Source organism: Pelophylax lessonae, assembly GCF_965119305.1.
Source record: "Pelophylax lessonae genome assembly, chromosome: 13".
Lineage (NCBI taxonomy): Eukaryota > Metazoa > Chordata > Amphibia > Anura > Ranidae > Pelophylax > Pelophylax lessonae.
In genome coordinates this window covers 95,411,548-95,423,842 of record NC_138780.1, presented here as the reverse complement: position 1 = coordinate 95,423,842, position 12,295 = coordinate 95,411,548, and the positions used below count along the sequence as shown (strand labels likewise).

The 12,295-nt window shown below is 41.1% G+C and overlaps 1 protein-coding gene across 1 annotated transcript in view; it reads left to right on the top strand.

The window, feature by feature from the left end:
- The window catches only part of ARHGAP5 (Rho GTPase activating protein 5), a 143,641-nt gene that overhangs the window by 25,550 nt on the left and 105,796 nt on the right, over positions 1–12,295 (top strand). The window contains exon 2 of the mRNA XM_082275189.1: positions 7,990–11,870. Within this exon, the coding sequence (XP_082131315.1) occupies positions 8,160–11,870 (3,711 nt within the window). The 5' untranslated portion in view covers positions 7,990–8,159. The remainder of the gene's footprint in view (positions 1–7,989; positions 11,871–12,295) is intronic.

The window sequence follows — 12,295 nt, the reverse complement described above, 5'->3', positions numbered from 1 at the left end:
TCTACCAGACTTATCAGACCATTCGTAGACTTTTTGGGCCACTAGGTGGAAGCGTATTTTTGTGTCAATGTCGAGCAAGTTTTTATACGTTCTTCTCCCTTCTGCGTTAGGCACTTGAGGTGGATTCTATGTAAAGAAAGTTTTTTTATGCGCTCTCTCAAGGTCAGAAATCTGTTGTATGTTTTTTTTTTTTTGATTCGTTGACCGTGTTCCCTCTTTTTACGGGCTCCAAGCTTTATCAGTTTTCCTCTCATCATAGCTTTGTGGGTCTCCCACAGCAGAGAGGGAGTAGTATCAGAGGGGATTTGTCAGTAAAGTACTGCTTCATGGTGGAAGTGAGTTGAGCAATGTCAGTTGGACTAGAGTGGAGGAATTCAATTTAATAACAGGAGCGTGATCTGAGATCGAGGCAGTGCTAATGGAGGCAGAGCGCAGAAGAGGGTAATGGAAATGGTCTATGTAGATGTTATCAATTCTTGAAGAAGAGTTGTAGGTTTTAGAGTAGTATGAATAATCCTTAGATTTGGGATGGAGTGAGTGCCAAACGTCTTTCAGTTGCATGTCGTGTAGCTGTTTTTTTTTTTTTTAACCACTTCTGGACAAAAATGTTCTCCCTTATTAACCAGGCCATTTTTTGCGATTCAGCACTTGCAGTATTTTAACTGACAACTGCACGGTCGTGTGATGCTGTACCCAAATAAAATTGACGTAATTTTTTCCCCCACAAAAAGAGCTTTCTTTTGGTGGTAACTTTTTTTTTTTTTTTTTCCACCCGCTATAAACAAAGAGCGACAATTTTTGAAGAAAAAACACAATATTTTTAACTTTCTGCTATAAAACATTCCCAATTAAAAAAAGACAATAATTTTTGACACTTTTGGGGAGACCAGTGATATTACTTCAGTAATCAGTAGTTAAAATGCACTGTTACTATAGTATTGACACTGGCAGGGAAGGGGTTAACCCATGGGCGATCAAGGAATTAAATGTGAGCCTAGGGGGTGTTTTCTAACTGAGGGGGGTGGGCTTATGGAAACAACAGAGACCGTGTAACTAAATAGGAGAAACACAGGAGCTTTATATTCCTGAGAGAACAACGGTGTGCTGATTTCACAACAGCAGACCACCATTCTCTTTCCACGGGGAGTGATCGTGGGTGCCCGGCAGCAGCCTTTTAGTGGCGAAGTTCAGTCCTCTGACTTGTGTAATAATATTCAAGGATGACATTGGGACATCAAAGCGTGGTACTTTCTTTTATCGAACCTCCAGTTCTGATATCGGTGGAAGATGAGTAGGGAGGGGGTAAGGGGAGGAGGGAAAGTAGAGATAGTAGAAATATTTAAAAAATGACAAGATAAGGTATCAGCTCGTGTGGGATCATATAAGTTTCACGCATGTGACTACAGTGATCCCTGTGTGTAGGGTGGGGGGTGATGTTGGGCAGCCAGCCATGGTGACTCTTGTGGTCCGGCTAAAGGTGTGGGAGGGCTGCTCGAGCTTGTCGACCCCCAGCAGAATACAGGAACGGGACACATCAGGCCACGTGACAGATGATTCCACATGGTGCACAGCTATAAAGCAGAGAAAAACACCTAGGCAATAGCAATTTATATTAATTAGAGAAGAACAGCAACACAAAATGAACATTTTAGTAACTCTAGGTGATAAGGGTCGGATACTGTGTCTTGCAAATCGCAAGAGGAAACCTAAAAAGTCATGTACCTGTGATCATGCAGGCAACAGGGACAAGAGTACTTGGGCCATGTTAGGGGAGGAAGAACACTTACCTCACCTATTCTTGGTAGATGCAGGGATGGAGGAATGCTTTTTCTTTGATGGAGTCTTGCTCCATTGAGAGTCAAAGCTGACTGACGAAGTAGGGATGGCATCATGCCAGCCTGAGAGCTCCATGGGTGCCATATTGAGGTCATGACAGACGGCTGAAGGGTCTTCTGGAAACCGTAGAAAACAGCGCCCATTTTTAGTGGCAATGAGGAAGGGAAACCCCATCGGTAGGTGGCACCATTGGATCTGGTCAAGGAGAGGTCTAAGGACTCTACGCCATTCCAAGGTTTCGTTAGACAGGTCAGGGTATATATGGAGAGCAGCGCCATCAAATTCGATAGCCAGAGTGCCTCAGAGCTTTATCATGAGGGTGTTCTTATCTTCAAAATAATGCAACTGACAGATCACTTTTCTAAAGTGGTCCGAAGATAAGTTTCGCAGGTGGAGTGCACGGTGTACACAGTCAAACCTTTGTGATTCAGTGGCAGGCCTCCCAAGGATAGTGTCTTCCAGATCATCCTCTTTAGTGGCCTTGGGAAGACCCCTAATCTGCAAATTGTTGCGATTTCTGTTTTCCAGATCCTCGAGTTTGTACAAGGTGGAGCGAGCGGTGAGCTATTGTTAATTGGTTGACTCTGTCCTGAAGCTCCCTAATAGCTTCCTCTTATGTGTCTTGACGTTTTTCTGAATCTTCCACCTGGTTCAGCAAGTGAGAGATGTCTGATCTCACAGCCATGAGTTCTCTTTTAATGGACTTCTCCAGGGTTTGAAACATCCCGCTAATTTTTTAAGACTCCGCATTAGGGATGACATTCCTGAGCCAGTGGGGGATCCGGTATCATCCATGTCTGAGGACACAGGAGAGCTCTCTCGCGGTGAGGCAATGTGGATGGACAGAGTTTGGGCTGTCTTTATCTGCTGATGGAGCCTGTGGAAGGTGGTTTTACAGCCGTTCTCCTCCCGGGTCGTTTAGTACTAGACAGTGGTGTGGAATCCTGAGGCTTTTGCAGGCATTGCGAGGGTAAGAAAGCTGAGCTGTGGACGGTGTTCTGTTCAGAAGCGACCAGTTGGTGCCATGCGAAAACCATACCCCCCCTGATCATTTTTTAAATTGTATTTATTTTTTGTTCATTTGTGAGCTTTTTCTTGCTTTTCTGCGTGTTTTTGGGCACTTAGGCTTCTTTTCTGTTCGAACAGGTCCTCTCAAAAAGTAGTTTGATGGGGGTTTTTTTTCTGCCTGTAAGAATATGCCTGTAAAATCGTGAAAGCCGCAATGTGCATGGACACATTGGCTAACCTAAAGGGGAGTTTCCAAGCAGAAACAATTAGAGCTCAGAAGCCTGTAGAAGTAGCTTCTTTGAGCTGCAATGTACGTGAACCCTTAGGCCCCTTTCACATATACGGTCCGTTTGTTTGTCTGTTTTTTCATCTATCTGTTGACGGATGAAAAACGGGATGATCATCCGTTAACATCTGTTTTCATCCGCTTCCGTCAATGTCCTTTTTTTGGAACGGATATTTTTCATCCGTCATAAAAACGGATTGGACGAAAAACAGATGAAAATGAACAAACGGTCCGTTTTTTCATCCATTTTTTTTCATTGGATGTAAAAAAAAAAACAATGAAAAACTGATACATTTTGACGGGACTGAACTGATGAACTGAACGGACTGTATGTGTGAAAGGGGCCTTACAATAGTCAAACACCTCCAACTACTACTGACAGCAGCAAGACTGATCCTTCAACAGGTGACAAAGAATATACAGATACCAAGAACCTGCACAACCGTGAACCGTGTAACTAGTGCCTCTGAATCAGTTTCACACAGAGGATCAGCTGCAAAATCGGGCTAGTCTTGTCATCTAAAAAAAATACACCTTACAACTGTAAAACAGTAATGTCCTTACACTTAGAAAATTCTGATGAGACATTGATTCTACGTTCCTGCAACTGCATCTTGACCTAAACTTCAATTCAGCCACATCAAGAACCCTACTACCAATAAAAGATCTATTTTAAAAAAAAAAAAAAAAAAAAAACACAACATTGGAGTCTTCTGCACCAAGAATGTTCTGCTTTTTATTAAGCTGGAATTTGAGTCTCTAAGAATGGACTTCAAGAATTTCCCATAAAGTACTAGAGAGACTAAGGGAAATTCAGTGAAGCTGCCGTACCACTTTTCTGGCATTATTCCCTCCTTGTTAATGTATTGTGCCAAATTCATGCAGCATATGCATCAGTTATGCTTCTGACAGTAACTGCTGTATCAAATTCAGGTAGTTCTAAAATACGCCACTTTTACCTTGTGCTGTAATGAATGCAACAAATTTAAAAAAAATAGCAATAATTTGTATCTGACAAAAGTAGAGCTGCTTTTGGCATAGAGAGAGAAACTGATAGACAAATTTTGTAAAAGTGTCTTGTGTGCATTCTAAGGCCTCATGCACACTGGATGTTTTTACAGCTGCTGGTTTTTGGCTACACAGGCATTTTTATTTTTTATTTTTGTACAGCCAATAAAATCCCCAGCATGTTATCCTAATGTGTCCATGTACACATAGGCTTTTATCAACAGTTTTTGGCAGGGGCGTTTTTTCTGGGTTTTTGTGGATTTGAAGAGGAGTCTTTCAGCTGTAAAACATGCTCTAACTCTGAAAAATGCAGCTATTTGGGGTTTGAGTGTTTTTGAGCCATAAGCTTTTGTAGGAGTATAGTTTTGGTAAAAAAAAAACCACAAAACTCTTAAAAACACGGATGCAAAATGCTAAAAAAAAAAACGTTTAATGTATGGGTACGTCGCTAGCCTGTGAAGCTCTGGGGAGCGAGCGCGCGCCGCCGGAGGCGCGCTCCCGCTCGTTCACGGACCCCCACCCCCTGCGTGATTGTCCGGCGGACCCGATGTCCGCCGGGCATTCGCGATTGTTCGTGACAGCGGGAGAAAGGCAGGCGATGGTGTAAACAAAGCCGCCTGTCATTCTCCCCTGTGTAAGAATAGTGATCATACGGTTCTACTATGTAGGACTGTTGATCACTATTCCTACACCTCAAGCCACAGCCAATCACAGTAAGAATCACGCCCCTAGGGACACACACACCACCCCTCCCTCTCAAATAAAGTTAACCCCTTCACTGCCAGTGTCATTTTACAGTAACAGTGCATATGTATAGCACTGATTACTGCAGTAATGTCACTGGTAACCCCAAAAATGTCAGTCAAGGGTCCGATCTGTCCACCGCAATGTCGCAGTCCCGCAAAAAATAATTGCAGATCGCCGCCATTACGCGTTAAAAGAAAAACAACAAAAATTACAAAAATCTTTCCCTTAGTTAGTAAACGCAATAACTTTTGCGCAAACCAATCAAAATACGCTTTTTTTTTTTTTTTACCAAAAATATGTAGCATAAAACAAATTGGCCTAAAATGTTAAATTTTGATTTTTACATTTTTTTTGGGAATTTCATATAAAAAAAAAAAATGTGAAAAATATTGTTATTTTTGCAAAATTTACGCTCTTTTTTTTGTTTATAGCGCCTGATTAAATACCACCAAAAGAAAGCTCTGTGGGGAAAAAAAGGACGTCAAATTAGTTTAGGTACAGCATCGCACGACCGCGCAATTATCCGTTAAAGTCACGCAGTGCCAAATCGAAAATACCCCCTGTTCAGAAAGGGGGTAAAATCTTCCGGGGCTTAAGTGGTTAAGATTGGGTACATGAATTTGGCGCAGGCTGCACCACTTTTAGGAACGTATGGGAGACCCTTTTGCAAAACCTTGTCTGCACGAGTCTTTATGAATTCAAGGGAATTAAATTAAAGGGAAGTGAATTGACACCATCAGACTGTTCCATGATGAGAACACATCCTTATAGATTTGGCTGTTTTTTTATTTATTTTTTGGTCCAGAGGATAGCCTAAGCTACATTTTATAGATTTTATTTTGATTGCTACAGTGTGCTGCATAATCTTAGTATAGGGTTATCTAAAGAAATTAAGCAGGAAGTGTACTGCCACAGCAGCCGTTCTTTGTTGTATTTGGTATGTTCCTCTGTCTCCCCTCCTGTTTTGGTGCCAATTTGTACAGTTTTTGGTTAGACACTCCCTGCCTCTTCCTGTTGCTCAGTTGGTAGTTTCACTTTCCAAGCAGAGACCATGCTTCTGAAAGTCCTGGTCTTAGGCCCTTTTTACACCCGAGTGTTTTTCAGCTTATAAAACGATTAGCCCTGAAGCCCCAGAATGCCTAACAAGCAAAGTCCCATTCATTTCAATGGCCCCTGTTCACATCTGAGTGTTCTGTTGTCTTAAGCAAAACGCCTGAAGCTTAAAGTATGTGAGCTTCTTTTTGGCAGATTACAATCGCTTTTTGCCCCATAGACTTCAATAGAAACACCCGACTTAAGCAGTAAAACACGCCCGGCTGCTGCCTCTGCAGCTGAAGGAGCTATTAGTTAGGGTTTAGTAAAAGAGCAGCTCAAATGCTTGTTTTTACTCCTACTCAACTTCTAGTGTAAATGATGAGCTCTTACACTTTAAAAGACATGGAAAAACTTTGTCTGTATTGCACTTGTCTGATGTAAAGTTTGCGCTGGAATCAACTTCTGTAGTGTATTGAGGAGTTAGGTTGCCTATGAAGTCTGCTAAGTCTCTAAGTGCCCATACTGCCTGCACACACTGGGTCTGGTTGATATGAAATTGCATATTTGCTTTTAAAACCATACATGAGGCACAGAGCAGGAAGAAGAAACCTGCAAAGGCAATGAATAAACAGCAAATTCCTTTTTGGTTTGCGTTAAGCTGATCTCTTCTCTGTTCACACTGCTGCAGTAGCGTAGCATGGGTTGTCAGCACCTGGGACAAGGCAAGTAATTTGCGCCCCCTAACCCGCTGGATTTTAGCACTTGAGTCTCTTCCACTAGATTGGTTAAAGAAACCCTTACCCCCCTAAGCGCATGTGTTCTTTAGAGCAGGGTCCCCCATAGAACCTCCTTTAGAGAAGGGTCTCCATAGATCACCTTTTAGACGCACACTGCTGAGTCCCATTAATGCGAACAGGCACCATTGAATAAAAATGTGATTTCCCTTGTTATGCAATTTTATGCAACTCAAGTAATTTATATTAAAAAGAGAAGAAAAATCAATTTCTCCTTTCATAAAAACCCTGGTTGTGCAATAGATTGGCCTGTCATTTTTTATTTCTGTCTGTCTTACTAATTCTCCCCTCCTAGGTCACTGTGACTGCAAGGCTCCTTTTATAGAGTGCGGAGTCTGCTCTGATGAGCAGCGAATCTGTAGGGTGTGAAATGACCCTAGCGGTGAGGACATAACACCTGTATAAAGCATTAAAACCTCATCTTTAATACAGTTCAGCTTTGGATATTAGCACATAAAAAAACATAGTTGTTGAGGGTATGAAGAACACACGCTATGAAAGGTTGACTAGGTGGAACTCATTATCCCTAAAAGTGGGGCTGAACTAAACAAAATGAAGATTTTATTATGCTATATTGAAAATTTTAAAATGTTATTTGTGCCTAAGCAGTACGATAATATACTTTTATCTAGAAATCCTACTAAAAAATAGCTATGTACTTTCTGGTATGTGGGGATACCTTAGGGACTCCTGTGCCTTTAGCTTCAGGGCAAAGCCATGCTTTCTGTATCTATGGAAGTGATTGAACCCACGTGAGTCACAATAGGAAGTGGCTTCCTATGGTGGCACACTGAGAAAGAGGAGTCAGGAGTACTGACAGACCAGAGAAGAGGAGGTTCCGGAGTGTTGTATGCAATTCCATTGCACAGGTAAGTATAATACTAATATATTTAAAAAAAAAAAAAAATAGTTTACATTGATTTAAATCATTGTCATGCCTACAGCTTATTATGTTTTTGCCATTTAGCCTTTATCTGTTCCAGTTATGGAACAAAAAAAAAGTAAAAAGAAAACTTTGCAGCTTTCTCCTCTGAACCTCAGCAATATTAATCCTATAAGGCAATAAACTTTCTTATTTCATGCCACCATTATTTATAACATTTAAATCCACCCTGTCTTGGACATCTACCATAGGTATAAATGCTGCTAAGCCCTTTCCACCATATCAGCTGTACATTGTTTTAACATATTGTGCAATTTATGAACAATGGCAATTTTATTATTTTTTTTTTTATGAACCAAAATCTGACGCATTTTTGTGCTTTGCTTTTCCAGATGTGTTATTTGCAGTCATGTTTGAGGATACGTGGGTTCGATGGAGAATATGAAAAATGCAGCAAGACCTTACCTCTGTCTTTGACCATATATAAAGATCTAATTTGAAAGTTGAGAATGAGACGTATGCCTACCTGTCTAAATGTGCTCAGAAGGATGAGAGGGGAGTGATGATGGCAAAGAATAAGGAGCCGCGTCCCCCATCATATACTATTAGTGTTATAGGATTGTCTGGAACTGAGAAGGATAAAGGCAACTGCGGAGTTGGGAAGTCGTGCTTGTGTAACAGATATGTCCACCCAAAGGCAGATGAATATTATCACGAACACACCTCTGTTCTTAGCACAATTGATTTTGGAGGACGTGTTGTCAACAATGACCACTTTTTGTATTGGGGTGACGTAACGCAGATAGGTGAAGATGGGGTTGATTGCAAACATCACATTATTGAACAGACAGAGTTCATAGATGATCAGACTTTCCTTCCGCATCGAAGTACAAACCTTCAGCCCTACATAAAGAGGGCAGCAGCTTCAAAGATTCAGTCAGCTGAGAAATTAATGTATATTTGCACAGACCAGCTTGGCCTGGAGCAGGACTTTGAGCAAAAGCAAATGCCAGAAGGAAAGCTAACTATAGATGGCTTTGTTCTATGCATTGACGTTAGCCAAGGATGCAATCGAAAATTTGATGATCAGTTAAAGTTTGTTAATAACCTCTATGCTCAAGTAGTAAAAGCAAAGAAGCCTATTATCATTGCAGCAACAAAATGCGATGAGTGTGTCGACCACTATCTGAGAGAAGTGCAGGGCTTTGCCTCCAACAAGAAAAACCTACCTGTTGTAGAAACCTCCGCCAGAAACAATGTCAATGTTGAGACATGTTTCACAGCACTAGTTCAAATGCTGGACAAAACTCGAAGTAAACCCAAAATAATCCCTTATCTGGAAGCATTTAAAACACACAGACAGATTGTTGCTTCTGCTACTGATAAATTTGAAAAACTTATTGTACAAACAGTTCGTGATTACCATGCAACTTGGAAAACTGTTAGTAATAAATTAAAAAACCACTCTGATTATGAAAATTACATTAATTTAGAGGGAACCATGAAAGCTAAAAATACATTCTCCAAGCACATAGAACAGCTAAAACAGGAACACATTCGAAAAAGAAAGGAGGAATACCTAAAAACTCTACCAAGAACACTCAATACTTTACTGCCAAAACTTGAGGAGATAGAAGATTTAAACTGGGCAGAAGCTCTCCGGCTTCTAGAGAAGAGATCTGACTTCAGCCTTTGGTTTGTAATGCTGGAAAAGACTCCCTGGGACCAGTCGGATCATATTGACAATGTAAATGACAGAAGAGTTCCATTTGATCTTCTCTGTACACTAGAGGTTGAAAAGGTCTATCAAAGCCATGTCCAAAACTTGGTTTCTGAGAAGAAGAGGTTAGAAATGAAAGAGAAGTTCAAAAAAACACTTGAAAAGATACCGTTTATTTCCCCTGGTCAGCCATATGAAGAGGTTATGTGTTTTGTTTTGGACGATGAAGCTTACAAGTTCATCAATGAGGCAGACCGTATAGAAGTATATCGCAAGCACCAGCGGGAAATTATTGAAAAAGCCAAAGAAGAATTTCAAGAGATGCTTTTTGAGCACTCCGAGTTGTTTTATGACCTAGATCTTAATGCTACTCCAAGCACTGATAAAATGACTGAAATTAATGCAGTCCTTGGGGAAGAACCTAGATATAAAGCTTTGCAAAAGCTTGCAACTGATAGAGAATCTCTTCTTCTTAAGCACATAGGATTTGTTTATCACCCTACAAAAGAAACTTGTCTTAGTGTCCAAAGTTGCACGGACGTTAAAGTGGAACAAGTACTCGCCAACAGTCTCTTACAATCAAATCTTGGCCGTCTGAACTTGTATCAAGATGGTACCAACCTTGATAAAGTGAACCTACTAATTCTTGGAAAAGACAGCCTTTCTCAAGAGATGGCCAATGAAATAAGGACCCAGTCAACAGATGATGAGTTTGCACTAGATGGAAAAATTTATGAATTAGATTTAAGAGCCTTGGATGCTAACTCCCCCTATCTATTTAGCCAGTTATGGACCTCTGGATTTAAGCCACACGGCTGTTTTTGTGTGTTTAGCTCTATTGAGTCACTTAATTTTATAGGTGACTGTATTGGAAAAATTAGATGCGAGGCCCAGGCAAGAAGAGATAAAGATATTGCAAACCTTCCGTTCACATTAATTTTAGCCAACCAGAGAGAGAGTAGCAGCAAAAACCTGCCAATCTTGAGACATCAAGGACAGCAGCTGGCAAATAAACTCCAGTGCCATTTTGTGGATATACCCGCTGGCACATTCCCACGTAAATTCAACGAGGCTCAAATAAAACAAGCTCTTAGGGGAGTATTAGAATCTATTAAGCACAATTCAGATATTGCAAGCCCAGTTCCAGCTATTAAAGACCTTTCAGAAGCAGACTTGAGAATTGTAATGTGTGCCATGTGTGGGGATCCGTTTAGTGTGGATCTTATTCTTTCTCCCTTTTTAGACTCCCGCACTTGCAGTGCTGCCCAGCCTGGACAAAATAATTCTCTGATGCTTGATAAAATCATTGGTGAAAAACGGAGGAGGATACAGATAACCATTTTGTCATACCATTCTTCTATTGGTATTCGAAAAGATGAACTTGTCCATGGGTACATTCTAATTTATTCAGCAAAACGAAAAGCATCTATGGGAATGCTCCGTGCTTTTCTTTCAGAAGTTCAGGACACTATTCCTGTTCAGCTAGTAGCAGTAACCGACAGCCAAGCAGACTTCTTTGAGAATGAAGCCATTAAAGAATTGATGACTGAAGGAGAGCACATTGCCACTGAAATATCTGCGAAGTTCACAGCTTTATATTCACTGTCTCAGTATCACCGGCAGACAGAGGTTTTCACGCCATTCTTCAGTGATGTTTTGGAAAAGAAAACCTCCATTGAAAATTCCTATTTGGCAGAAAGCAGTAGAGAGCAAAGTCAGCCTTGTGAAGATGTTTTTCTTCATTCACCCCGTGGAAATTCACCAGCTTACAGTTGCTACCCAGATTCTGAGGATGACTCAGAAGCCCCCCCTCCTTACAGTCCCATTGGGGATGATGTGCAACTGCTGCCAAAGTGTAATTTGGATAATGAAGGGAATGAGTATCCCACACACAGCACTCCGTTAAATTGCCACGATCATGAGCGCAACCATAAAGTGCCTCCCCCAATAAGACCTAAGCCAGCTGGACCCAAGTCAAAGGTAAATAGGCTAGACCCGAATCTTGTGAGAACGATTGAAGCTGGCATTAGCAAAAACCCAAGGAAGCAAACTTCACGCTTCCTTTTGGTGCAACCAGAAGATGCTGATTCGTCTGAGAATTACGCAGAGCCAGTTGACACAATATTCAAATCCAAAGATTTTATTAATGACATCTACGCAGTACCCGATGACAGTCAAAACCACCTAAAAATGCCCCATTTATTCCCTAATGCAAAAGGAGATGAAGAAAATGGTATCTCTGACCGACCTTTGAGGGGCCAGGGAGAGAGGAGGCCATCAAAATATAAATACAGGTCAAAGACCCTATTCAGCAAGACAAAATCATATACCTATCGACGAAGCCATTCAGATGCCAGTGATGAGGAAGCTCTTACTATCAGTGGAAAGGATAGAAAGCGGAAACCAAAGCACAGGCCAAGTGAAGAAGACCCTCTTCTTTCCCCAGTTGACACTTGGAAGGGGGGTATTGATAATCCAGCTATCACTTCTGATCAGGAGCAGGAAGAAAGAAAAACAAAGAAAAAGCCACCTAAAGTGAAAGAGGACAAGAAGGTGGGTGTTTTCCAGTTTTGTTCAGTTTATTGTAGTAATCTGCACATGCCTTACTCTTTAATCTGTTTTATAGTGCTTTATTTATTCTATGTATGGGTTGCAGGAAAGAAAATTGCTTGATTTTTTTTTTTTTTTTTTACCCCTCATCAACACAGTCAGTGTTAATGGGGGGAATCTCTCCCACTGAGCTTTTGTGGCGTTGGAGGCGTAAATTGACTTTGGTACAGTCAGCCTGCCCATAGATGGTTCAAAACTCGGCCAGTCCTTGCTGAACCGGCTGAGATTTCAAACCATCCTTGGCTGGCTTAGTCTGTTTCTTGTTCATCCTAAAAAGATTGCTATTCATGCTTTTGAATGTAGCATTTGCAGTCATTGTTTGACTGCTGTGACTTAGTTTGTATGTATGGATGTGTGTGTGTGTATGT